This window comes from Brachyhypopomus gauderio, chromosome 19 (genome assembly GCF_052324685.1).
Source record: "Brachyhypopomus gauderio isolate BG-103 chromosome 19, BGAUD_0.2, whole genome shotgun sequence".
NCBI classification, from domain to species: Eukaryota; Metazoa; Chordata; class Actinopteri; order Gymnotiformes; family Hypopomidae; genus Brachyhypopomus; species Brachyhypopomus gauderio.
Window position 1 is genome coordinate 1,450,043 of NC_135229.1, and position 25,000 is coordinate 1,475,042.

Sequence of the window (25,000 nt, forward strand, 5' to 3'; positions counted from 1 at the left end):
AGTGTTTATGGGTGTGATACAGATAGTATGAGCTCTTACTTCATATAACAATCTCAGTCCCTTCTAAGCATTTATCTTTAGGTAGCATATAGTGGCTTCCTTTTATTTAAAAACCCTTTTTGCTCATAAGCTCATTTTCACATATGTAGAGACTCAGTTAGGCCAATGAGTTTGATCATAGTAGAGACTGAAATAACATTATCCATTAGGTCACTGGGCCTAACAGACTGTGTCTGTAACACACAAACCCTTTAAATGATGTTGAAGCTCATACTATAGGTAATATATTGTTATTTTTGCTCATTTTTCCTTCGAGGTTTAAATGTTTTGTTTTGATCTGTTTCATGTAAACGATGCCTGTTTTTAAAAGGTTATATACAAATAAAATTGTCATCCATTTCTACGACTCTAATACACTGTTCCTCATCTTCTTCTTCACTCCTGTTCTTCCTCTCCTGTTATCCTCATCTTCATCAGCACTTCTGTAATCACAGACAAACCCCAATGACACCACACAGTGTCACAACTGCCAGAACCAGGGAGACCAAGTCTATTTATGGCAGGTAACAGCACAAAACCATAGGGCAGGTAACACAGTAGCACGCAGGCCAACACAAAACCAGAGTACCGCAACCCAACACCAACCCCTACACTAACCCTTAACTACGAATTCAAGAGTGTGGCCCAGTGGCCTAATGGATAAGGCATCAGCCTCCGGAGCTGGGGATTGTGGGTTCGAGTCCCACCTGGGTCGTGTGTGTCAGACAGATTTAGGTCAAATGTGCTTTGTGTCTCACCCAAAATGCCTGATGGTTGAAAGTTCATTTGGAGCTTTTAGCTGTAATAGTCAAAACACCCCTGATACCTTAAGAAGTTATTTTACCATGTGAATTTACCTGCCTGTTTTCTGCTCAGCCATCACAATATTATGTCACACAGAGACCACACTTAGCTGATGTCTATCTCCAATTATAAACTGAAGCACCTCACACTTGGCCCAGTGGCCTAATGGATAAGGCATCAGCCTCCGGAGCTGGGGATTGTGGGTTCGAGTCCCACCTGGGTCGTGTGCTTTGATGTTGTATCTCTTACACTGAGTTATACTCCTGTTTAGATTACATGTGTGCAAAAAATTGTGCAGATGTCCTTGCTAATTCTGCATTTGAATTGTTCCTGTCTCATAAAAATGATACACTACAGATCTCAGAGTTTTTTCTTAGTGTTTCCTAAAGTATTTGTTTCACAACTTTGCATTACATGCATTGAAAAAGCCAACAGAGAGTACTGCACCGCAATGTGGAGATGTATTTAGAGGTGTTGATATACTGGAGTCTTTATGGGTGTTGATGGAGTCAACGTGGAGATGTATTTAGAGGTCATTGTTTAATTTGGTGGTAAATTAAGACTTCATGTAGTGTAAAATAAACCATAAGTGACCCTGATTACTTGTGCACCCATGTAAAAAAACAAGAACGTTAAAAAAGCAAGAAAATTAACGTTTGCCCATGTATCGCCACTAGGAGGCGCCATAACCTCACAAACTTCATTTCCTGTGCCTCCAACACCCTGCACATTATACCTCTGGATATTCTCCTAATTCCAGTTTTAACACGAGTTAGTGGCCCTTGCACGTTTAAGTCTTTTATGGACTTTATCATAACTGCTGGGCCATTTTCTGCATCTAGTACACAGTTGTTTGGAAATGGCACAGATGAAAGTAACTTTCTCAGATGGGATTTGATGGTGAGAAGCGATGATGATGTGTATGTTTATATATGTATATACATATTATATATGTAATCCACATATTAATTATATATCTATAGATATAATTTCTTATGTAGTAATATTTCTAATTCCTCTAATACAATGATTATATTAAAATTGGGTTAGTAAATTACTAAATGTTCAAGAATCATTCCAGCATCAATCCCCAAGGGTCTGTTTACAGAAAAACCCAGAAAAACAGCATTAGACTGGGGAGAGACTCTCTCTCTCTCTGGTTCATTTTTTATGTATGTTTTTCATAGGCATGATGGCTGATTAGTTAAGCAGGTAGAGTTTTCTGATGAATATGTATTGGCCCCCGAGTACTTGGAGCCAATACATAGTTATCAGTAACTTCTAACTGTTTAACCAATCAGCCGTGAGCTCTATGAATATGCATTGCTCATGACGCATTTCACAGTTTACGTTGTGAAATTCGAGTCTATGCCAAGACAAACACGTCACCAGCTGCGATTATCCTTTACAGGGGCTCGTAACGCTTGCATACATATTCAATGCTCCCACATCTTCCTGGAGGGTCACGTGACGTCTGGCGTGTGGGGACCTGCCATTGGTTACACTTCCCAGGTTGTAGGTTTCCTCCATGTACTGATTTGTCCTCACATCCGGTCCCGGATCACGTGAGAACAAACAGCAGAGTGGGAACAAGGCCAGAGGAACGTGGTACTGAGCTCCACCTACACAACTACATCTATATATGTAGGCAGGAACAGGAGAGAGATTTCATACGGGGGTAGGAAGGGGTAGACATCTCGGGTGGCTACGTCTGGCCCAAGTAATCAAGGACGTTAAAGTCACACAGTGAATGACCAAAGTAATACACAATGAACTCAGCTACAAATTACATTTTCCTCACATACTGTTCAAATATATCCTCCACACTGGGGTATTTTCTTCTAGATCAGTGTTTCCTAGTCCTGAGAACCTCTGCATTGAACAGAATAATAATAGGTTAAATTTTTATAGTGCCTTTTCTCCAGGAAACACTGATATCAAGTCATTTGACTCATGAATTTATGAACGAGTACTAAAGAGTACGTTACGAACGGCTTGTGCAGACGATAACTCTGAACCTTTTTGAGAAAACAGAGAAATAGGAAAAATAAATCTGTAAATAAGCCTGAGTGAGCAGCAGCCAGCTGTGGGAGGACGTGTTTGTGTTCCTACGCTGGAGCCCTGATTCACTCCTCACTACACCATCACAGCTGATTGGTCTTACGGAGGATGGAGCAGCATTGAAGGATGCTTCTGTGTGTGTGTGTGTGTGTGTGTGTGTGTGTGTGTGTGTGTGTGTGTGTGTGTGTGTGTGTGTGTGTGTGTGTGATGATTGATGATTCATTTCCGATATCTCATCACCAGTGGGAGGTAGTAAACCAGTTTCCATGTACTCAGACCATTCTGTGGGAAATCCCTCATCAGCAGCTCCATTTAAAGGCACACCACCGCATTTCTACAGGAGCTCCACGCAAACCAACACGGCACACGTGACCGAATTACGATCACCCACACTGAAACTGCACACACAAACAAACACGGCACACGTGACCGAATTACGATCACCCACACTGAACCTGCACACACAAACAAACACGGCACACGTGACCACATTACGATCACCCACACTGAACCTGCACATGCAAACAAACACGGCGCACGTGACCACATTACGATCACCCACACTGAACCTGCACACACAAACAAACACGGCACACGTGACCACATTACGATCACCCACACTGAACCTGCACACGCAAACAAACATGGCGCACGTGACCACATTACGATCACCCACATTGAACCTGCACACGCAAACAAACACGGCGCACGTGACCACATTACGATCACCCACACTGAACCTGCACACACAAACAAACACGGCACACGTGACCACATTACGATCACCCACACTGAACCTGCACACACAAACAAACACGGCACACGTGACCACATTACGATCACCCACACTGAACCTGCACACACAAACAAACACGGCACACGTGACCACATTACGATCACCCACAATGAAGCTGGGATATGAAGCGGGACGTCTGGGAAAGGTAGCGGGATGTCTGGGAGTGGGAGCGGGACGTCTGGGAGAGAGAGCGGGACGTTCGTGAGAGGGAGCAGGACGTCTGGGAGAGGGAGCGGGACGTCTCGGAGAGGGAGTGGGACGTTCGTGAGAGGGACGTCTGGGAGTGGAAGCGGGACGTCTGGGAGGGGTAGCGGGACGTTCGTGAGTGGGAGTGGGACGTCTGGGAGTGGGAGCAGGACGTCTGGGAGAGGGAGCAGGACGTTCATGAGAGGGAGCGGGACGTCTGGGAGAGGGAGCGGGACGTTCGTGAGAGGGACGTCTGGGGGTGGGAGCAGGACGTCTGGGAGGGGTAGCGGGACGTCTAGGAGTGGGAGCGGGATGTCTGGGACTGGTGATGCTGAGTGTAATCTCACTCTCCAACGGTCCCTCGTTCTGTCAGAAGATAACATTTCCATTACAGAAAATTAAGAGGAGAAAAAAAATGTTATTTAATAGCCCATGAAATTAGCTCATTTAAAACAAATCCACAAATAAAGAAATTTACGCTGCTACTTGTTTGTTCCTAAGCAACCTTTAAGAATTCAACAAAAAAGGGAATATTTTCAACACTAAACGCACAATATCTGCTACTGCTGTGATTCTTCAATCATAGTACGCCTCATCATAGCAACTCCCCTTCACCATTGAAGATCTGCCTCACCATAGCAACTCCCCTTCACCATTGAAGATCTGCCTCACCATGGCAACTCCCCTTCACCATTGAAGATCTGCCTCACCATGGCAACTCCCCTTCACCATTGAAGATCTGCCTCACCATGGCAACTCCCCTTCACCATTGAAGATCTGCCTCACCATAGCAACTCCCCTTCACCATTGAAGATCTGCCTCACCATAGCAACTCCCCTTCACCATTGAAGATCTGCCTCACCATGGCAACTGCCCTTCACCATTGAAGTTCTGCCTCACCATAGCAACTCCCCTTCACCATTGAAGTTCTGCCTCACCATGGCAACTCCGCCCCACCATGGCAGGCACTGACACATAACAGCAGTGCAGTTATGTGCTGTTATCATTAACACACTCATACAAATTAACTATCTGCCTACAAATTAACTGGAAAGAAGGAATTTACACTGTCATTATGAGCGGAGACTCTCCTATTTTGACACACAGAGCCGGTGGCTACGTGTGAGATTGTTCGTGCATGGTAAGGGTTGTTCATGTGATGGGACATATATGAGTGACACGCTGAGATAGTCCTGTTTTAAATGACTCATCCTTCGATGGTTTGGGTTAGAGAGATGATGAGAGATGTCTTGTAACATTTAACACATGAACTGCTGTCTCCTCGGTCAGAATCTTCATCCCCACATTAACTAAAACGAACATTTCCGGCTAACCACAGGGAAACAAAATCAAGACACAGAGATACACAGTTCAGTCTGCTGAACCCATTGAGGGTCTCACAGCAGTGGCAATGGCAACGCTGAAAGGGAACAAAGTCCCAATACAAGCGGGACTCACTAACTCATTAGCACTAAGACACTAGCACTAAGACACTAGCACTAAGGCACTAGCACTAAGGCACTAGCACTAAGGCACTAGCACTAAGGCATTAGCACTAAGGCACTAGCACTAAGGCACTAGCACTAAGACACTAGCACTAAGACACTAGCACTAAGGCACTAGCACTAAGGCATTAGCACTAAAGCACTAGCACTAAGGCACTAGCACTAAGGCACTAGCACTAAGGCATTAGCACTAAAGCACTAGCACTAAGGCACTAGCACTAAGGCACTAGCACTAAGGCATTGTTTGAGTGCTGCTTTGTCTGCTCAGTGGTGGATGATAAAGGCACACAGGTTTTGGGTCAGGAGAAGCCTCTTAGGTAACAGAAGGTCAGCGTAACCCAGTCGCCCGTCTCTCTGAGGCAGTATTAACGGGCTTTATCCACTATAGTCTCCAAGGTGAATGAGACCAGTGAGACTCCTTGTCTGGCACAGAAGGCAGCAAACTAGTTTAGTTTTCCTGTGTGTGTGTCCATGTCTGTGCCCATACTGTCTCTGTGCCCATACTGTCTCTGTACACATACTGTATCTGTGCTCATTGTGTTCCTAGATATACAGATTATGTAGTAGGAGATGTAGATTATGTAGCAGGAGATGTAGATTATGTAGCAGGAAATATTGGTGGGCAGCCTGATCCTGCCCAGAAGGGGCGTGTTTATGTGTTGGTGGGAGTGGACCAGTCTCCAGATGTGAATAGTGGCTTCCTGACCAGACCACTGAGAGTGAAGAAAGAACTTGATGAAGACACAAAGTTTGGAGGGCCAGAGCTAACATGACACCATGGAAACAGAGCTGACAGAGGGCATTTTTCCGACATGCAGTAGCCGAGTTCCATGCACATAATTAGGCTGTCGGAACAGTTTTAATGGCTATTTTCTTCCATGTTGGAGTTCCTTTAAATGCAGAGGACTTTTAAATAAGCAACTATTATGTGAGGCAGTGTGAGTCATGAGTTATGTTGGTCCTACTCCACTGAGCTCAGTCTTAACAGAGTTCAGATTAAAGCGCTTGTATCACAGCGTGCACGGATTGACTGAAACCACAGTGACCTCTGACTGTAGTGGGTAGTGCCTATAGAACGTTATATGTGTGCATATATGTGAGTTATGAGAGCACTGCTCCCCCTGACTGAACCTAGTACTGTGTGTGTGTGTGTGTGTGTGTGTGTGTGTGTGTGTGTGTGTATACTCTATTTTTATTATTTCTTCTGTACTTATTAGACATATCCATCTGTCAGCCAAGAAACATTTGACCATGTACTCATGTTGTCCAGTGTAACTCAAGTCTGCTTGGTCCAGACTGAGGTGATCAGGGCACAGGGACAAAGTGGAGACCTAACCTTAACCCCTAACTCTAACCCTAACCCTAACCTCTAACCCTAACCCTGACCCTAGACCAGGAGACTGAGGCCCAGCCTGTAGAGGAGTTGTCCTAAAGGGGAAGCAGACAGGCGGTGTACTTGAACCAGGCAGGCCACCAGTAGATTTCCTCATGTCTACCGCTGTAAAGAGCCAAGTCACACAATGTTCAGTATGTGGATGAGGCGTGTGTCCAGGAAACCCCCCCCCCACCCCCCCTGCTCCCCGATCCTCACACACAGGGCACTGCACACACTCTCAGCCCAGACCAAGGAGCAGACTGCACTTATCTAAGCAGCAAAGCAAACGATTTCTTCCGTAATTACATGAAATAGCATGAAAAGACGACTTGGTGTGTTTGTTTTCACACTTTGGAAGAGTGACAGTGAGGAAGTGACAGTGAGAATGAGAGGGGGATCAGACTGGTGCCAACAGAGTTCGCCGAGCCGACGGCGGACGACGACGGTGGTGGTGGTGAGTGCCATCCTGCCCACGCCCGCCACTGAACAATCAATTCAGAGAGAGCGAATGCTCATCTCTGCACCAGGCCAAGGCAAATATGCGTCACGCTCAGACCATCTGAGAGACCCGTGTGGGTGTTCCAGTAGTGCGTCAAAGTCTGAGTGCCCAAAATAGCAGCAGATATCTCTTCTGCACTAAAATCTAAAATAAAACTGATCACAGGATTCAGATGGCCATTTTGGTTTTTAGGGGAGCTTGTAGAGCTCTGCTCATGCTGAAAAGAGTGTTCTTAGGTTCCTTTATTATCTGTTTGGATCAGTCTGCACCATGACCCACAAACCAAACGAATCCATAAACCAAATATTAATGGCAACACTAATGTCATAGACAATGTCATGGAAAGTTTTCACACACACGCGCGCACACACACACACACACACACACACACACGCACACACACATGTGCACAAGCACACACACTGGTGGCCCATATTTAGTGTATATCTACTGAGTCAGGTGTGCCTAACTTGGATCACAGTTTTAAACAGGATTTCTGCAGCAGTGAAGGCACTGAGCTGCTTCTGCACACCACCCACTCGTGACATCATCCTCCACCCTTCATTCATCACTCCACCTCCGCCTCATTACACACGTAGCCCCTCTCTGTCTGTCTCACTCCCAGACATCATATCACTCTCCAACAGTGTGTTCTGTGCACCAGCTGAGTTTGACACAGATTTGAAAGAAAAGCAATACAACTGCCTAAAACTTCAGTTTTTTTTAACCTTTATTATCTGCTCCACTGGAATATATGGCATAGCATTACTGTTATGTCCTGTAAAACGCAATAAAAACATCTAAACATAGTTTATGACATTCAGCGTTTCTGACTAAACATGATGTTGCATACAACAGTGCCTACAGCATGCATCGTTTGCACATCCAGCGTTTATAATGTAGCAGCATCAGGGCCTAAGAACACATTAAACTCCATAAGCAAATTCAGAGTGCTATTAATCATTTATAGGAACACGGCGTTACATATTACATTAACATATGAATATCTCTGAACCTGAGCGTATATGTATAGGTTTGAGACTCACTGGTTTCATGATACAGAGTAAAATATATTCTGCATAAATTTTGTCCGCGAGCGTCTGTGCTGGACTCATAAGCGCTGGTTCATGGTGTGTTTACACATTCAGGACTCAGTACTGTGTGCTGTGATGCTTCTGAAACCTTCACCAGTCAAGCAGTAGATGACGGTTGGACATAAACTCTCCAGTAAATCTCGATTCCTGTTGCATTGGTGTGGTGGCCATCTGTAATCCCAACCACCCACCAACCTGCTGAGTTCAGTTCCAGCTCTACTGGCACATCTGACCCAGGGTCAAAGACTTCTGTGGTATATTGGAGCTGGTAATGTCGATCTGAGGGAACAATAAGACCTCGGGAGCCAAACTAGGCTATTAGAATAGTCCATTTACCCGACACCTTTACGGACGCGCCGACGTGCACGAGCGCACACGTACACCTAGTACAAATATTCTAATGTCTAGTCTTAAAATGCTTTTTACGTTTTCAGCTTTCATCCCAGTTTGGAAAGTTTGCATAATAAACTTTCATTGGCTTCATAAAACAGATTGGACGTTATTCATAACGCATCCTTAACAAACAATGTCAAGTAGTATTTCAGATCTAAGGTAGACGCATTTTTGCGTGTTTTATGTTCTTAATGGTATTTTTGGTGCGCCGGAGAACGTTTTTGCAAGTATGCGATTGCACTGAATCCAAGTTTGCATTCTCAAAAACCTTAAACTGACTGTAATACTTAAACTGGCTGTAATAAGAGTTTATTTCATGACAGACGTCCTCGCCTCGATCATGAAAACCGTTCTGAAACGGTAATATGACTAAACTAGCAGCTACACCACAGTGACTTACACACGCTTGTGTAACAGTTTGTATAACACGCCGGCGTCTTCAGCCTCCCTGGACCAACCGCTCTCGCCCGTCCGCACCGCTCCATTCACCCGCCCGGCGCCCCACTACACACCGGCACGCCGTCACCGGCCGTGGGGCTCCACGTGAGGCGTAGGCCAGCCTTACATAAAGAAACTGGCACCGCCTTCAGCCAATAGCCGTCTAAGCTATTGGAAACATGACCGCTGCGGCCAATCAGGTTGGGCAAAACGAGAAGCAGGGGGCGGAGCTGGAATTGAGGTCATAGCGAGCGCTGCAGATTGAGGGCAGCAGAATGAGTGTGTGAGCGGAGAGAGTGCAGTGTGTCAGCTCCACTGAACACACACACACACGCAGGAATATCGCCCTACACACGCTATACACCTCCAGGATAAGAACAGTCCTCCATGGGAAGCTTTATTTAAACCAGGCGACGTGTTCTGCCCTGTCAGGTACGTTTTAAAGTCCGTGTTTCAGGAGTTGTGTGGCTGTTGACGCACTTAAGTGGTTGTATAACGCTGACATTTCATTGACTGCGATGTGTGTTATGTGTGGGAGCGATGTTCGTTGTAAAGACTTATAAATGTGACACTGGCAGTGTCTGCAGACATTACCACACATAAAAGAGAGCCTCTAAAATATTATGTTTATTCTAAGTCTTTAGAAACGATGTTTTATTCGGTTTAAACCTGCGCGTTGCATAACTGTGTCACGGAGTGGGTCAACACCGGTCACTGGTCTAGTATTGCATAGAACTGAAGAACCCCGAAGATCTTAGTCTGAATGAGTACTGAGTGGGTATTATAGGACGAATATGGGTTAATTTAATGTATTTGCTGTGGTTAAATGTGACACGAAAGTTTATGACACACGAGTTTTACTTTTCGGAATATTTGTAAGTAAATGTAACGGTATGAAATTCATGTCATGAAATTCAAACATGAAACGTTTTTTTTTCATTTAAGTCGTCAAATTCTGTTTTGTAAATTCATTGTTTAAAGGAAAATAGGGGCACGAATGAAGGGGTTCCCCTATAGTGATCTCCAGTCCTCGTCGGGTTATAGTCCAGTTTCTAATCCAACTGTAAGGCGCATGAGTTGGGCTTGGACCTGGGCTTGATCTAGACTTCGAGGTCTGTAGTTGGAGACCTGCTGTTCAATGCAAGTAGCTGTAGTCTACCCTGGGCGCAACAAGTGCTCGTGACAACGGCTGAAAGTGTGCACAGGTCTATAAATGAAATTAATAAAGACTTATAAGCAATGCAGATAGTTATCAAAGCATTTTGCTGAAACAGACGATCTGGGTGATCAATACTGAATAAACGAATCATTTATGTCTGAACGTTTTTGGTTAAACGTGGTTAAAGTGGCACGGTAGTAGTATGATGCAGTGAAACAGGTAAAGCAGGTGTTTTCTTCTGCAGCACGTACACCTTACCACATCACCTTCGCGCGCGCGCTCGTGCTCTCGCTCGCGCTCTCGCTCGCGCCACTCGTACTCCCTCCACACTGTACCGCGTCGGTTTTCGTGTTTTACAGTTCAGTGAAATGAACAATAACACGAGACAATAACAATAACGTCTTGATTCCCTTTAGCAGCAGTCTGTCTGCATTACCTGATTTATAAAGACAACGTTTTAAACATGAAAACTACACCAGGTTGGGGGGCGTTTTAGTCTGGACACCGTCCTGAAGGACAGGTCACCACTGTGGACACTTGAACAAAGCAGCATAAAGTAAAACCTGCTGGTGTAGCAAAGGTTCAGTCAGCCACAGACAGGCTGGATTAGGTCCAGATAGGCTGGATTAGGTGCAGGACAGTAGTGGTTTATGTGAGACACTTTAAGGGGGAAGAGTGGACAGATTGTGGGTACCAGCCACCGCTACCGCTGGGTTGTTTACGTTGCCGTGGAAACGCCACTGTCCGCCATTGTGTGATGGACACGCCCTCGCGCTGCGGTCCAGAGTTTTTGGAGCATTTAACAACTGTTCAATTATATCGTTACGTATATATATCAGTAATTGGTACACACACACACACACGCACACACGCACACACACACACACACACACACACACACACACACACACACACACACACACACATCTATATATATATATCAGTACACACTTATTTTCACAAAAATAACGAGAAAGCCATTGACATCACAACAGTTCTGGCTTTTTAATAATGATTTACCATGTTTAGTTAAACTTAAATTAGTTTGATGTCTTCAAAGCTAAATCTATGAAAGCAACTATGACCACACATGTAAGATTACACGTTAACTCTTTGCCTCGGCTAATTTGTATCTTGTCATCTAGGTAGGAATGAGCAATTTCTTTACCCAAGTTAAAATACTTGCCAAATATATGCCTGTCCAGGTATACAGGTATAATTTTAAAAGCCCTGATTATACTAACACTCTGAGTTCCTCTAGAAGAGTAGGTTTAATAGTGCAGTGATACGGACCCTCATGCACTAGTAGAGCTGATACATGAGCTATGTGATCTCTTACATTTCCATCAGAGGCCAAAGTCTTAACCTTGATGCCCTGGTTACCTTTAAAACTGAATGTTCAGAATGCTAGTCATGCATGTAATTGAGTCTCCGTGATTGGCAGGGGTATGGCAGAGTTTCATTGGGTTCAGGTGGGGATCTTTTAACAGTGACAGGTGGTTCAGTAAGTCATACGCCCTGCTTAGCTGGAAAATATTCCCCAGCTGTCCTTTTAAAGTGAGTGACAGGCACTTATGATAGTCATTTGGAATTTATATAATCAAATGTGGAATCATGGCTACATTTTTGGACCTGTCTGATATGTCCTATTGCCCTCTTTTCCAAGACCTGCCTAACTGCCCTGGAACTGCCTTTCTAGACCTGACGGACAGGACCCTGACTGACAGGACCCTAACTGATAGGACCCTGACTGACAGGACCCTGGCTGACAGGACCCTGGCTGACAGGACCCTAACTGACAGGACCCTGACTGACAGGACCCTGGCTGACAGGACCCTGGCTGACAGGACCCTGACAGACAGGACCCTGACTGACAGGACCCTGGCTGACAGGACCCTGGCTGACAGGACCCTGATGGACAGGACCCTCACTGAGAGCTGTTTTCACCTCCAACATTTCAAATTATGATCTATGACATTCCAGATCAGCTTCGTTGTATTGTGAAGTCCTACACTTTAGCCCCACATAAATCCTTCAAGGAGGTGTTCCCTCACATCATGTGACCTCTGTGATGGTCTAACACACCTTGTGATGGTTAGCTGGACCAAAGCAGACGTGAACTGAGTTTGAATTGACCAGAGACTTTCATGTATGAAAGTCTACTTATTGATCTAGTTAGATTATTCTACATTTGAATAATATACATTCTAGGTCCTTGTTACAGTACCGTATCCATTAAATTATGTTGCAACATCAAAATTATGGAGGTGTGTCTTTCATAGTGTGTGTGTGTATGTGGGTGTGTGTATGTGTGTATGTGTGTGTGTGTATGTGTGTGTGTGTGTGTGTGTGTGTGTGTGTGTGTGTGTGTGTATGTGTGTGTGTGTGTGTGTGTGTGTGTGTGTGTGTGTTGGGGGGGGGGTGTATATGTGATCTACTGGAATTGACCTAGTCCTAGATGAGTTACTAGTCCTAGTCCTAGATTAGTTACTAGTCCTAGTCCTAGATGAGTTACTAGTCCTAGTCCTAGATGAGTTACTCCAAATACCTTTCATCTGCCTTGTTGCCCTGGGCACACATGCAGCATGGCTGTGATTAACCTTTAACCTTTAACCTTGGCTGAGGTTAACCCTTAAATTTTAACCTTGACTGTGTTTCTGACTTTTATTCTAAACTTGGTCGCTTTCTTTCTTACTATAAATTACAAAAGAGTAAACAGTGAAGTTGAAACAACAACACCTTCTAAACACATCTCAGCATGTTCTAAGTCTTGTTCAAAGTTACCGATGTCTTCACTGTGTGCACAACCTACGTCACAAGGTCAGTAACTGCTGGCACATATTACACACAACGCACAAACTTTGACCATTGAACTACCCTATCATTCCCTGGGGCAAAGAATGCAGATTAAATTACTTTTGCAGTTAACATAAAGTTTGCATTCACAGTTAGATGAATCATGTGTATCTAACCAGATGGGAGTTCACAGCTAAAGTCCTACTATGTCCCACTACTATGGAAATGCTTCTGTTTAATTGTATTTGACTCTATATGTGGTGTTAAAACAACTCTGAAATACCATTATGTGAAGATATGGATACTGAAGAACTATTGTCTAAATGCCAAAGATTTTGTTTAGAAACATATTACACAGCAAACCAGTAATTCTCTTAAATTCTTTGAGATGTCATTTCTTTTCATCTGTTCCAATAAGCATTAGTCTAATGAGACAGTGTTCAGATTCAGTCTCCATCGTGAGCCTCTGTGTTAAAATAAGATTACCACATCTAAAGATAAACTGAAGCCAGGAGAATTTGTGTCAGATCAGAATCCTGGGATACAAGTAATGTGTGAACTATTTCAGTGGCCATGACTAACCGTGCAGGGCGGGAGGAGTCTGTACTTGCCCTTACGCAGGTGTGACGTCGTTTGGCTTTTGTTTCGCTGGGGTAAAAGCGCAGGCGATCTCATTTCCTAGCATTCTGTTGTCTCACTGCTTAGGTGGCTTCTTGGTGGAGCAAATGTTGACATACAGCGTTGAATCTGGATCAAGATCTGGATCAAATGTGTAAACACAGCCCTGCTTCTGTTGTGTGGCTGACTGCTGTGTCATCTGACCTAGCCTAGATCCTAGATAAAGAGAGGAGGGGAAGCCAGCAGTAATGACCTCGGGGACCAATGTCAACGAATCAGGTTTGTTTGTTGAGTTGGACGCACATTCCAGGCCCGTGTTTCTGTTCCTCACCAGCGTGTTCACATCATCTCAGAGTCCTGGAACGGTGAAGAGGTTTGTGTTTACTAATCTCATCGGGAGCGTGTTTACGCTTCTCTTGCACTTGTCTGCTGCCACACATGGAGCTTCTGACACGTTTTCCGTATCTTACTGTGAGCCCTTTAATTCTGATGCTCTGAACGGGCTGGCGTGGGTGGAGGTGGTGGTGGTGGTGTTGTGACTGCATTTAGATGGCCTACACAGATCAGGGTAGGTGGCTGCATTCCACAGTGCTAGGTGGAGGTGGAGGATGAATATGACGCACATAGACACGGAGAAGAAGAAAAGATGAGGAGAGATCTGGCTATGGGCCATGTGGACAAAAACACACACACACGCACACACACAAATACAGACACGCAAACACACACAGACATGCACACACTCACACACACACATGCACATTAACAACCACCCCCTTTATCAAATTGTGCTTATCACCTGCTAATGCTGCACTAGTGCTTAACCATAAATGGTAGTAAACGACTGCTCAGTTGGGAACAGTTTATGGAGGTCTATGGGGATCTGCATGAATGAGTGTGGAGAGCTTCTCATCCCATCTGATAGCCGTTACAGACCATCCTCAGCACTTTATCATGTCAATCATTGCATAATCACTGATGGAATCAAAAAGAGATTCCAGTCAAGCACATGACAGCAGTAACCAGTTCTGACGTACTGGGGGGAACTACCACCAGGAAGATTATGTCTACCAGCAGAGCCCCAAGGGTGAAGCAGGACAGAGAGATAATATGTTCTTTTATCTGCTTTCTGGAACAACTACTCCACCCGCTGACCTGAACGCGTCCCGCCTGCCTCGTTACGGAAGTTAAGGGACGTTTTCTCTCCCACGGTGTGTGAGTAGAGAAAGGAGAACTCACGCCAGGCTGTTTTAGTGGCGTTCAAGGTGAGGAGTCTCGGGTATGATGAGAACTCCACAGTCGTGTAATCAGAAGATGATTAGCATGTGCGTCAGAAAGTGTAACATTTGACTTACAAGTAATTCCCTGAGGACTGGGTCAGAGAGGACGGGTGTAGACGGTGTAGGTGATGTGGCAGGTGCCAGTCACCTGGTTTGTGTACACTGGTGAGCGTTTTTCACCTGTGACAGATAAACCTAGTTTAGTTGGTATATTACTGATTAATGCGTTTGATTAATTTGCAAATATCAAGTTAAACATATCTAACCATGGTCAGATGTTGAAAAGTTTCATTAACAAGAGGCAACAGAGAAACCAACTCCTTCAGTGGGAATTATCTTATATAATCTTTATCTACAGAGAACAACACTTGCCCATGTAATTACCATGTGCCTGTGGGTGTGTCACAGGAACATGTTTCATAATGTAACTATGTCACCCAGTAGATTCACAGGCCTGCAGACATGTTCGGAGCTTTTTCCTAAATGTTGGGATTGTACTGCCAAAACTGGTTTGCTCACTGTTGTGTAAAGATGGCCACAGCTGCACACAAACACAGCACTAATATCAGTAATACGAAACTAATCTGACAAGTAAACACTTGTCTTCTTTCTTCAAGCTGCAGCTTAAACAGCTGTTTCTGTTTTTGTTTATTTTTCTGTCTTTGCTTAAGTAATCGTGTCCAAACTCCTGCAGTTACATAGCATAAGGAGATTAGTGTCACCAGGCCCGGATGCCTAATGTGGTCTACAAGGACTAGATCACCACATGAATTGGAAATAATGCATTCTCCTTCTCACAGAATTATGTGAATAGAATTTACCCATGAACGGCATGAATCTGCATAACTTGTACAATATTTTACAGAACATTACTCCTATAATATGCATAAGTGTAGTCAATATTGAGCAGTGAATATTCATTGTCCTTTTTTCTTCTGAGCGTCCATTATTTGGCGTGATAAATAAATAGCTGCATTCTGAAGACTGAGAATGAGATTTGAGCATTAAGTGCTTTTTGTCACATGCAATATTTTGAAAAGCGTTTGCTTACGTAAAGACAAGACTGCGTGCATGTGTGCACGTAGACGACTGTGTGTTTACAGTGCTCTGTGTTTAATGACACAAATGATAGTTGTAAAACCTGCTAGATTCATTGTAAACAACAGTAGCTTATGAATCCAAGACTGAACTGTTTTTTTTTTTCTTTCTGAAGAAACTTTTCATTTCAAGTTCTTGGTCAATATTGGGATGTAAGTCTGTAGATGGTTAAGGGCTGGTGACCTACAGAAGGGTCGTGATGGGGAAGAACTAAGTGTGACTGTGTATAAGTGAGAAGCTGCAGTCAACTTGTCTCAGTCAGTCAGCCCAGAGGATCTGTTAAACTCTCCATCATGTTTTGAGTTGTTTCCTCAACACAGAGAGAGAGTCATCACTGGTGTCTTTATTCTACATATGTGCTGTGCCATACAAGGACACATTTCTTCATTTCTCTCAATGCAGTCATCATTCCAGGAGTCCACAGCATCATAACTGAAATTCCTCGGCTGGACTTCAGAAATTTACACGACGCATCCACCAGATGCAATCCCAACATAATAGTAGAGGGGGGTGGTTCAGTATAGCCACAGCAGTCCTAATGAGACGAAGCAAATACAAGAATCTGATTTTCCGGGTTGACAGGAATGGTTTAATCTCACAGGTTTCTGAGGTAAAGAATGTGCCTTTTAGCAATGTGCTTATCAAACTTTATGTCTAGATCAAAGATAACTTCTAACTTTTTAACCCATCATTTGACATGATGCAAAATGACCCAGTTTTCAAAGGAACTGGTGGAATGTGAAGAACAAAATAAAATAACCTAATTTATGAATCTGTAGAAAGTCAATAGCTATCCAGAGTTAAACTTCCTCAGTCTCTTTAATAATAATATTAATAATATTAATAATAATAATAATAATAATATTAATAATAATAATAATAATAATATTAATAATAATAATAAAAATAATAATAATTAAGTCTCTTTAACGCTGAGCCTTCACCACACTTAAAATCCAAATACTGTACAATTGTATCATATCAGCATAAAAGCAAAATTACATATTGTGTTTCCAGACAATACGATGTAGTAGTAACATGTATGGAGAATTACACTGGACCAAACATGGAGCCCTGGGGGACCCCAGGAGTGACTAGAGAAACAGTGCTGAGCAAAAGTCCGATGTCCGCAGAGAAGGTTCTTTCTGTAATGTAACGATATTGAAAGCAAATCAAATAAAGTCAAGATGGCCCCATTAGCTGAGTGCATGAATGGTGCACATTTGGCCATGCTGTTCTGGGCCTCCTAACTCTTTGAAGTGTGATGTGGAGAGCTGTATGGGGCATGTTCAGCGAGGAAATTTTCTCTATCAGATTTCTCTGCTCAACTCTCATCATTTCTCCAACCAGCAGTTGGGACACAGTTGTACACCTATAACCATGTTAAGTACCAATGTTCCTCTCTTTGCCTTCTGGAAACACCCAGTAATTGAATGTGTGCCAGGAACTCCAGATAATCTGATGTAGTCTGGATCATGTAGGACAGACAATTTTGTTTCAGGGCACAGAATCAAACACCTAACGGTTTTATGCCATTTAACCCAAAGTACTAAAAAAGAATATTGTTGATCATGCATTTGGAGAAAAACTGTTTAAGACTAGATAAAAAACTTCCCTGCAGCAATCATAGTTTCACTGTTTCTGCTTCATAATCAGTTGGTGATGTAGAGGTGGAGAGAACTTCCACCTGGGGGACACTGGAGGAACCCAGGTGCAGAAAGAGCTTCATGGGACTTTGGCCCCTGGGTTACTCCATAAAAACACACGGGTGACACCTCCATGTCCCCCACTGCTGTCCGTCTGGTCTGGTGTGAGTCCCACAGCTGAGCGTCCCAGCTCACTGGACACACGCACCACTCACACGAGTTCTCAGCTCCCATCGTTAAGGGTTATTTGAAGGAGCTTATCTGCACAGGTTTAATTATTGGAATTGCATAAACGATCGTGTGTCTACTCTGGTTTCAGCGCTGGCTCCTCACTGCTGTTATTGTACGGTTGCATAAATGACTTCACCCTGACCTACATCGGACAGAGATAATGTTTTGCTTGTTTTTTTTTTGTTAGTTTTGTTTTTTTACTCTAAACTCTTCCAATGTTTCATCACATGCATAATTGCTTCATTGCCAAAAGGGTGTTATCATAAATATGATATGATATGCCACACATCAGCCTTTCTTTGTAAATAATGGACTACAAGGTTCTTTCCTCTCCCCCACCCAAACACATCCAGTCCTAAGTCATCCAGCAAGCTTCTGCTTGGAGTGGCTACATGCCAGGTGTGAAGCCCTCTAAATCTGCACTGGAGGTATTAGGCTAGTTGCTAATTTGGCCCAGCTTGAGTGCTGGCCAGGAAACCTGCTGAATTAAACGTGTTGGGTTTGAGCCTAAAGACCTGGTTATCATAGTTAATTTGGGATTCATTCATCATCTCGCTAGGGAATGTGGGATAACAGTTTAGGCAAATTAATTGCAGTTATAGTCAGAAACCCCCATGTTTAAACTTGGGGGCTTTTATTTCCATTAGAGCTGCACAGTATTGAACAAATAAACCATATTGTGATTATTCTATTTTCCAGTTGATATATACATATGTGTTAAACACACATGTCTTTGCGCCTTTATATTGAATTTGAACGAGGCTGCATGGGCCTTTTTCTTTTTGGGGAACCCATAAGCCTACAGACCCCTGTGTACTGAAATGGCGGTTGTGTGTGGCCTGTTAACCTGCACAGGAGAGACGACCAGGGAGGCTAAAGAGCAGATTGGCGGCTCCTTTGAAGGCCCAGACAGTGGTCCTCTACCAGATTAACCAGACTACCCAGAGCTAAGGGGCGCTTTGATATACTAGCTGTTAGGAGAGACCCCAGCCACGTCCCTGCCCTTTAAGATCTCACTATTCTATTTTAAAGCCAGGATCAGGTTCACGCTTTTGTAGTCAATTTCCGAATTAAGGTTTTGTTATTCATGGTTTAGAGTGCCCCGGAGCAGGCCGAGCACTCACAAATGCATTACCCAGCAGCGGAAAGCGCTGTGCGCTCTGGGTAAACATATTAAACAGCTGTGCTCTTCCATGCAAACGTTAAGGAAACACAGCAGAACTAGCTTCCTGGGTTTTCGGAAGTGATCTGAGGGTTAATGTTCTGAGTCGTATACATCGGGCACCTCTTTCACACCACAGGATCACAGAATCAGGCACCTTTTAGTTGACATGAATTCAGGATTTTTTAATGGTATGGTGAACCTATTAAGGTGTTAGATAGTAGACACCCGTTTACCTGCTGGTAGGAATGAATGGTGCCATGCTGACCTCTAAAACTGCAATTTTCTGCATGACTCATGTTTGCTGTGTGTGTGTGTGTGTGTGTGTGTGTGTGTGTGTGTGTGTGTGTGTGTGTGTGTGTGTCTTCTCTCAGGATCCCCGGGTATTATCTGGTTCTCCACCCACACAACCCCTCTGTGAAGATGGGCTAATTCGCTTGGTCTCTGTCCTGATCCATTCATCCCAGCTTCATGTCTGAAGACCTCAACTCCAAATCGTTCCTGTTCTCTTCTCTGGAGGGCCAAGACCACGCCTCCAGCTGTGGTCCCATGGCAACGCTTCATCGAATCAGTGGTTTCGCAGAGGGGGCGGAGCTTGGCCTGGCCTCTGACGGCAGTGACAGCAGCAGCCAGGACCCTCCTGCCTCTCCCCACAGCGACCGCAAGGGGGCGCTCTCCCTGCACGAGGACGTGGAAATGAAGAGCAGCGGCTCCAGCGGAAGTGGTACCGAGTCGCACGGCAACGAGTCGCACGGCAACGAGTCCCATGGCAACGAGTCGCACGGCAACGAGTCGACTGGAAGTTCCCATGGCAATAGCAAGGATTCGGCCCTTTTAGAATCATCAGGCAGCAATAAGAGGTATTCAGCTTTTAAAAATTGTCATATTTTTTGCTGTGGTGTCTTTGACGTCACTTCAGATAAACTCTCGTGTTGTTGGGTCGTTCCAGCATCTCACACCAGCTGAAAGTTTCTCTGCCATGCTGACTTCCCAGAATGCTCGTTTGAGGTCATGAGGGAGGAGGTGCTTGTGTTTGTACTCCTGCAGTGGCACTCAGTTTATCTTTTTGGGTACAAGATGTTCTTTTCGTTTCTAATTGTTTTCGTTTCGACTTTCGCTACCGTACTGTGGGAAACGATTAGGTGGGGCGGCTTTGTTAAGGCACACATAGCTGCGATTTGAAAAGCTGTCAAGAGGGTGAGATGTCATAGTGAAGCATTCATGAAGCGTTGTCTAATTGTACCGGTCTTGGCCTGGTACATGCCGTTTCATTCCTTGTTTGATCCACAGGTGACAGGTGTGTGTTTGAGGTATGCAGGTAGTGTCCTGCAGAATGTGTCTGAAGAGCTTTCAGGTGTATTAGCGCTGGGTGGAGCAGCTTCACAGCAGAAAATGGCCCATTCAGCCGAAACACAATCACACTGCTGATTCACACGTCTGCCCAGTGTTCCCAGTGGAAAATTGCTGTGGGATGGGTTTGTTTACTGTGTTCTTAATAATCTCAATCTACAGAACAGACTAGCCCAACACAGAGACTTTAGGGTTAGGAACTTGTATGCTTGATAGCTTTATGAACTCTGAACTTGGAGATTAATGTTTACTCATGCTTTGGGTGCATCACCATGGTTATTACACTATGGCCAATGTAATCCAGTCTACAGAGGTAACGATGGGTAAACTGGATTAAAGTAGCTCAGTTGTACCATCCATGCTGATGTAGCCATTGACGCCATCATCCATCCAAGCTCTTTGGTGGCCTATAGTTTTCATATTAGGACATTTTCACACTCATAGATCTTTCGCTCTGGTCTGAATCAGTAACGCAGATTGGTCCCTTAGATCGGTGCCTTCCTGAAAGTAAGCGTTCCTGAAGGGGTTTCCCCCATGCAAAGACCCTGTCTACAGCACCTGTGCAGGACAACAACCATCACCGTGGCTCTGCGGGGTAAATGCGAGACATTGATGAGGAATCCGGAGGGGCCCCAGGAGGGTGGGAGGAGCCCCAGCAGTGTGGGAGTGGCCCCAGAAGTGTGGGAGTGGCCCCAGGAGGGTGGGAAGAGCCCCAGCAGGGTGGGCTGATAAACATTTTGATAATTGACGGATAAATGGCCGTCACATACCCTGTGTTAAAGAGGGTGATGAGGTCCCTCCTCAGGTCAAGTGGACAGTTGGAGAATCCTGAAGTGGACGTACCTCCCTCTCCGTGTCCCTCAGCATGTCTTCAGCTTTTACAGACCGAATGTCTGAGAGAAATTTCCCAACCTAAAGTAAATTAACCACAGGCTTCATTTTCTTAACAACTTCATTAAATCATGACAGTTTGGGGAAATTCACTTAAGGAAAGGAAAAAGCTATTAGGGTCTCATCAGAGAGGAGAGAGAGACGGTGATCCTTCCTAATCCCAGACCAAACGTGGCCTGTCTAGGAGACTTTCCATTCCCGCGCGCCCGCAGTCCTGTTGCCATGCCAACATGCTGTTTGTGTATATGAGCATATGGCTAGCCCCTCCCCTTCCTGCTTGTGTGTTGTGACTGTCTGTCTCTTGTTTTTCTGTCTTCTTGTCTCTCTCCAGCTTCAGGTTTTCCTCACCCGGGCCTGTCTACAGGCTTTCACTTTCTCTCTGTCTCTCTCCCCCTCCCTCCCTCTCCCTCTCTCCATCCAGCCGTTAGAGACATGAAGCCGTCAGTTATGCTAGGGCGCCCGCCAAACTCCTGACAGCACATCTAGTGATCTGTATCTGTTCGGCACAAGAACATCTGTGTCTCACTGTGCTAACACGAAAGAGAAAATGTCCAGAAGCCCAAAGCCAAACTCCCAAAAGTCATGAAACAAAATGTTTAGTGAAAGAAAGTTCGTCTTCAGCACCTGGACAAGCCCATTGGTGGAGAGCCTTGAAAGGTCAGTACGAAGGTCAACAATCTTAATTGAACGCTCTCCACCAGCGTACACCTTATGCCACCATTAGGATGCATGAGATTGCAAAGGCTCTGATCTACTTTAAGCCCCACGTGTAGCAGGGGTGTGCAACATACCTTATCCCCAAATGTAATTAGTCTGCAACACTAACCTACAGTATCAGTAGCATACAGGCCAAATCCTCGCTGGCTAAAGGTTCAGTTTATATAATTAGCTCATTGTAACTGCTTGGAGATGTTATTTTGGAACATGATTTCTATTCTAAGCTACTTGTAGGGCTATTTATAAACACATGTTGTCTTAAAGGATCCAAAAATGTCACCTGTACCCAGGCCAGGTCTTTATCGAGCACCTCCAGGGCTAAGCCCAGAGACTTACAGTAGTCTGGGGCAGTGAAATCCACTAATAATCCCCCACAGGCCCCTGATGAAGGACGGTGTGTGGCCGTCCCCTCTGCAGAGACACAACAAGGACATTGTGATCGGCTTGATACATGAAGTAATCACTGCAGAGAGTCTGCTTGTGTTAATATATAACATATATAAGGGAGAGGCAGGTGTTTGAATGCAGGTGTTTGTATACAGAGACAGGAGAATGGCAGGTGAATGAAAAAAGGCATAATAAAGAGGAATTTTATTTTGTGTGATTTTGACATTGCAATTTGACAACCAATTAGCAAGACCAGCTGACTGGCTTGTGTTCCTTAGCTAAACAACTGTATCTGCGGGCGGTCAAACGTGTCGGTTTATAAAGTGAGTATCAGTGATGTTTAGAGCAGGGCAAATGGTTTCTTCTCTTCAGCAACAGGGACAGGTACATTTTTGGACAGGGACAGGTACACCATTGGACAGGGACAGGTACACCGTTGGACAGGGACAGGTACACCGTTGGACAGGGACAGGTACACTGTTGGACAGGGACAGGTACAGGGTATCAGCATAGCTGGTCTCATAAGGATAAATGGAGCTGAGCGTGTGCTGTGTGAAACTCTTCATAAATGTTGTCATGCACAGTAGAGGAGGTCTCCCCTTTCAACCCATGCAGGAATTCTTCCTTTTCCCTTGGTGAGCTTACTGAAGCAAAGTCTCTCCATGATCTCTCTGTTGCCCCCTAGTGGGCAGGCCATTCGCAAAGTAGAGCAAGACTAACAAAATATGCATTTAATGTAAATATGTTCTAAATGCTACTGAGGTACATGTAATGGAGTAAAGGTAGTGACCTACTGTCCTCTTATACTCGTAGCTGTGGGGGTCTTGGAGGATTGTTTATCAGCTCGGTTTAAGGAGCACCGGAGACGTAGAGGCCATGGTGAGGGTGCTAATTGGGTTCTTGAGAGTGGAACAGGCTGACCCGCTTCACACTGAGCAGAGAGGCGTAGTTCAGGTGCACCACCGCTGCCTGAAGTGGAGATGTGGGTGTGGGTCCAGGCTTCAGATCTCAGGGTCTCCAGCACCCCATTACCACGTCTTCTCTTATGTCTGATTCTGCAACACACACCCAACAGTTAGCCAAATGTGACTGGATTATTTATTCACTACTTTGAATGGAAACGGAAGTCTTATAGAAACATCCTGTACTGTGTGTGTGTGTGTGTGTGTGTGTGTGTGTGTGTGTGTGTTTCTCTCTCTGTGTGACACCGTGCTGCTCTCCCATCACAAAAGCCACTTCTATGAAAGCTTCAGTGAAGAGGCGTTTAGTGACATCAGACTGTCACCCTGAGCGCCAGTAATGGTCTGATCAGAAAGGCCCACACAGCTGCACAGTGTGCACCGCAGCGCTGTTATACGCTGTGACCAGCAGCCATGACACACTGCGTGCGCTGAAATGACCGTCGCCTCTTATTAAGCAGCGTTGTTTAGCGTAGGTTTGATGAGTACTGAATAAGTACTGAATGAGTACTGAATGAGTGCTGAATAAGTACTGAATAAGTACTGAATGAGTACTGAATGAGTGCTGAATAAGTACTGAATAAGTACTGAATGAGTACTGAATGAGTGCTGAATAAGTACTGAATAAGTACTGAATAAGTACTGAATGAGTACTGAGTGAAAGGCAGTGATGAGTCATGCCCCTGTTGCTGGGGTAACAACACAGGACAGACGTGCTGGGCTCTGACTGTTGTTTTGTTGTTTTGTTGTGTTTGCAGCTCCAACTCTCATAGTCCATCTCCACCCAGCAGCTCCAACGCCTTCAGTCTGCTGAGTGCCAGTTCTGAACCGGACAATCCCTCCACCAGTGGCTGCAGGTATGGACACACACACACACACACACACACACACACACACACACACACACACACACACACACACACACACCCTCCACCAGTGGCTGCAGGTATGGACACACACACACACACACACACACACACACACCCTCCACCAGTAGCTGCAGGTATGGACACACACACACACACACACACACACACACACACACACACACACACACACACACACACACACACACACACCCTCTACCAGTGGCTGCAGGTATGGACACACACACACACACACACACACACACACACACACACACACACACACACACACACTCCACCAGTGGCTGCAGGTATGGACACACACACACACACACACACACACACATTCCACCAGTGGCTGCAGGTATGGACACACACACACACACACACACACACACACACACACACACACACACTACACCAGTGGTTGCAGGTATGGACACACACACACACACACACACACACACACATACACACTACACCAGTGGTTGCAGGTATGGACACACACACACACACACACACACACACACACACACACACACACACACACACACTACACCAGTGGTTGCAGGTATGGACACACACACACACACACACACACACACACATACACACTACACCAGTGGTTGCAGGTATGGACACACACACAC

The 25,000-nt window shown here is 44.9% G+C and overlaps 1 protein-coding gene and 2 non-coding genes across 5 annotated transcripts in view; all 3 read left to right on the forward strand.

The window, feature by feature from the left end:
• Positions 1-681: 681 nt before the first annotated feature.
• On the forward strand, positions 682-754 carry trnar-ccg (transfer RNA arginine (anticodon CCG)). The gene has a single exon. It is a non-coding gene; the product is annotated as a tRNA-Arg (tRNA).
• Positions 755-994: 240 nt separating this feature from the next.
• trnar-ccg (transfer RNA arginine (anticodon CCG)) lies at positions 995-1,067 on the forward strand. The gene has a single exon. It is a non-coding gene; the product is annotated as a tRNA-Arg (tRNA).
• Positions 1,068-9,466: 8,399 nt separating this feature from the next.
• Positions 9,467-25,000, forward strand: part of per2 (period circadian clock 2) — a 33,444-nt gene continuing 17,910 nt past the window's right edge. For 2 of the 3 annotated variants that reach the window (XM_076980988.1, XM_076980989.1), the window contains exons 1-3: positions 9,467-9,622; positions 19,555-20,040; positions 24,243-24,341. In XM_076980988.1, the coding sequence (XP_076837103.1) occupies positions 19,652-20,040; positions 24,243-24,341 (488 nt within the window). In that variant the 5' untranslated portion in view covers positions 9,467-9,622; positions 19,555-19,651. Of the gene's footprint in view, positions 9,623-19,554; positions 20,041-24,242; positions 24,342-24,649; positions 24,662-25,000 lie in introns of those variants that run through there. The other variant, XM_076980990.1, reaches the window with a different exon arrangement.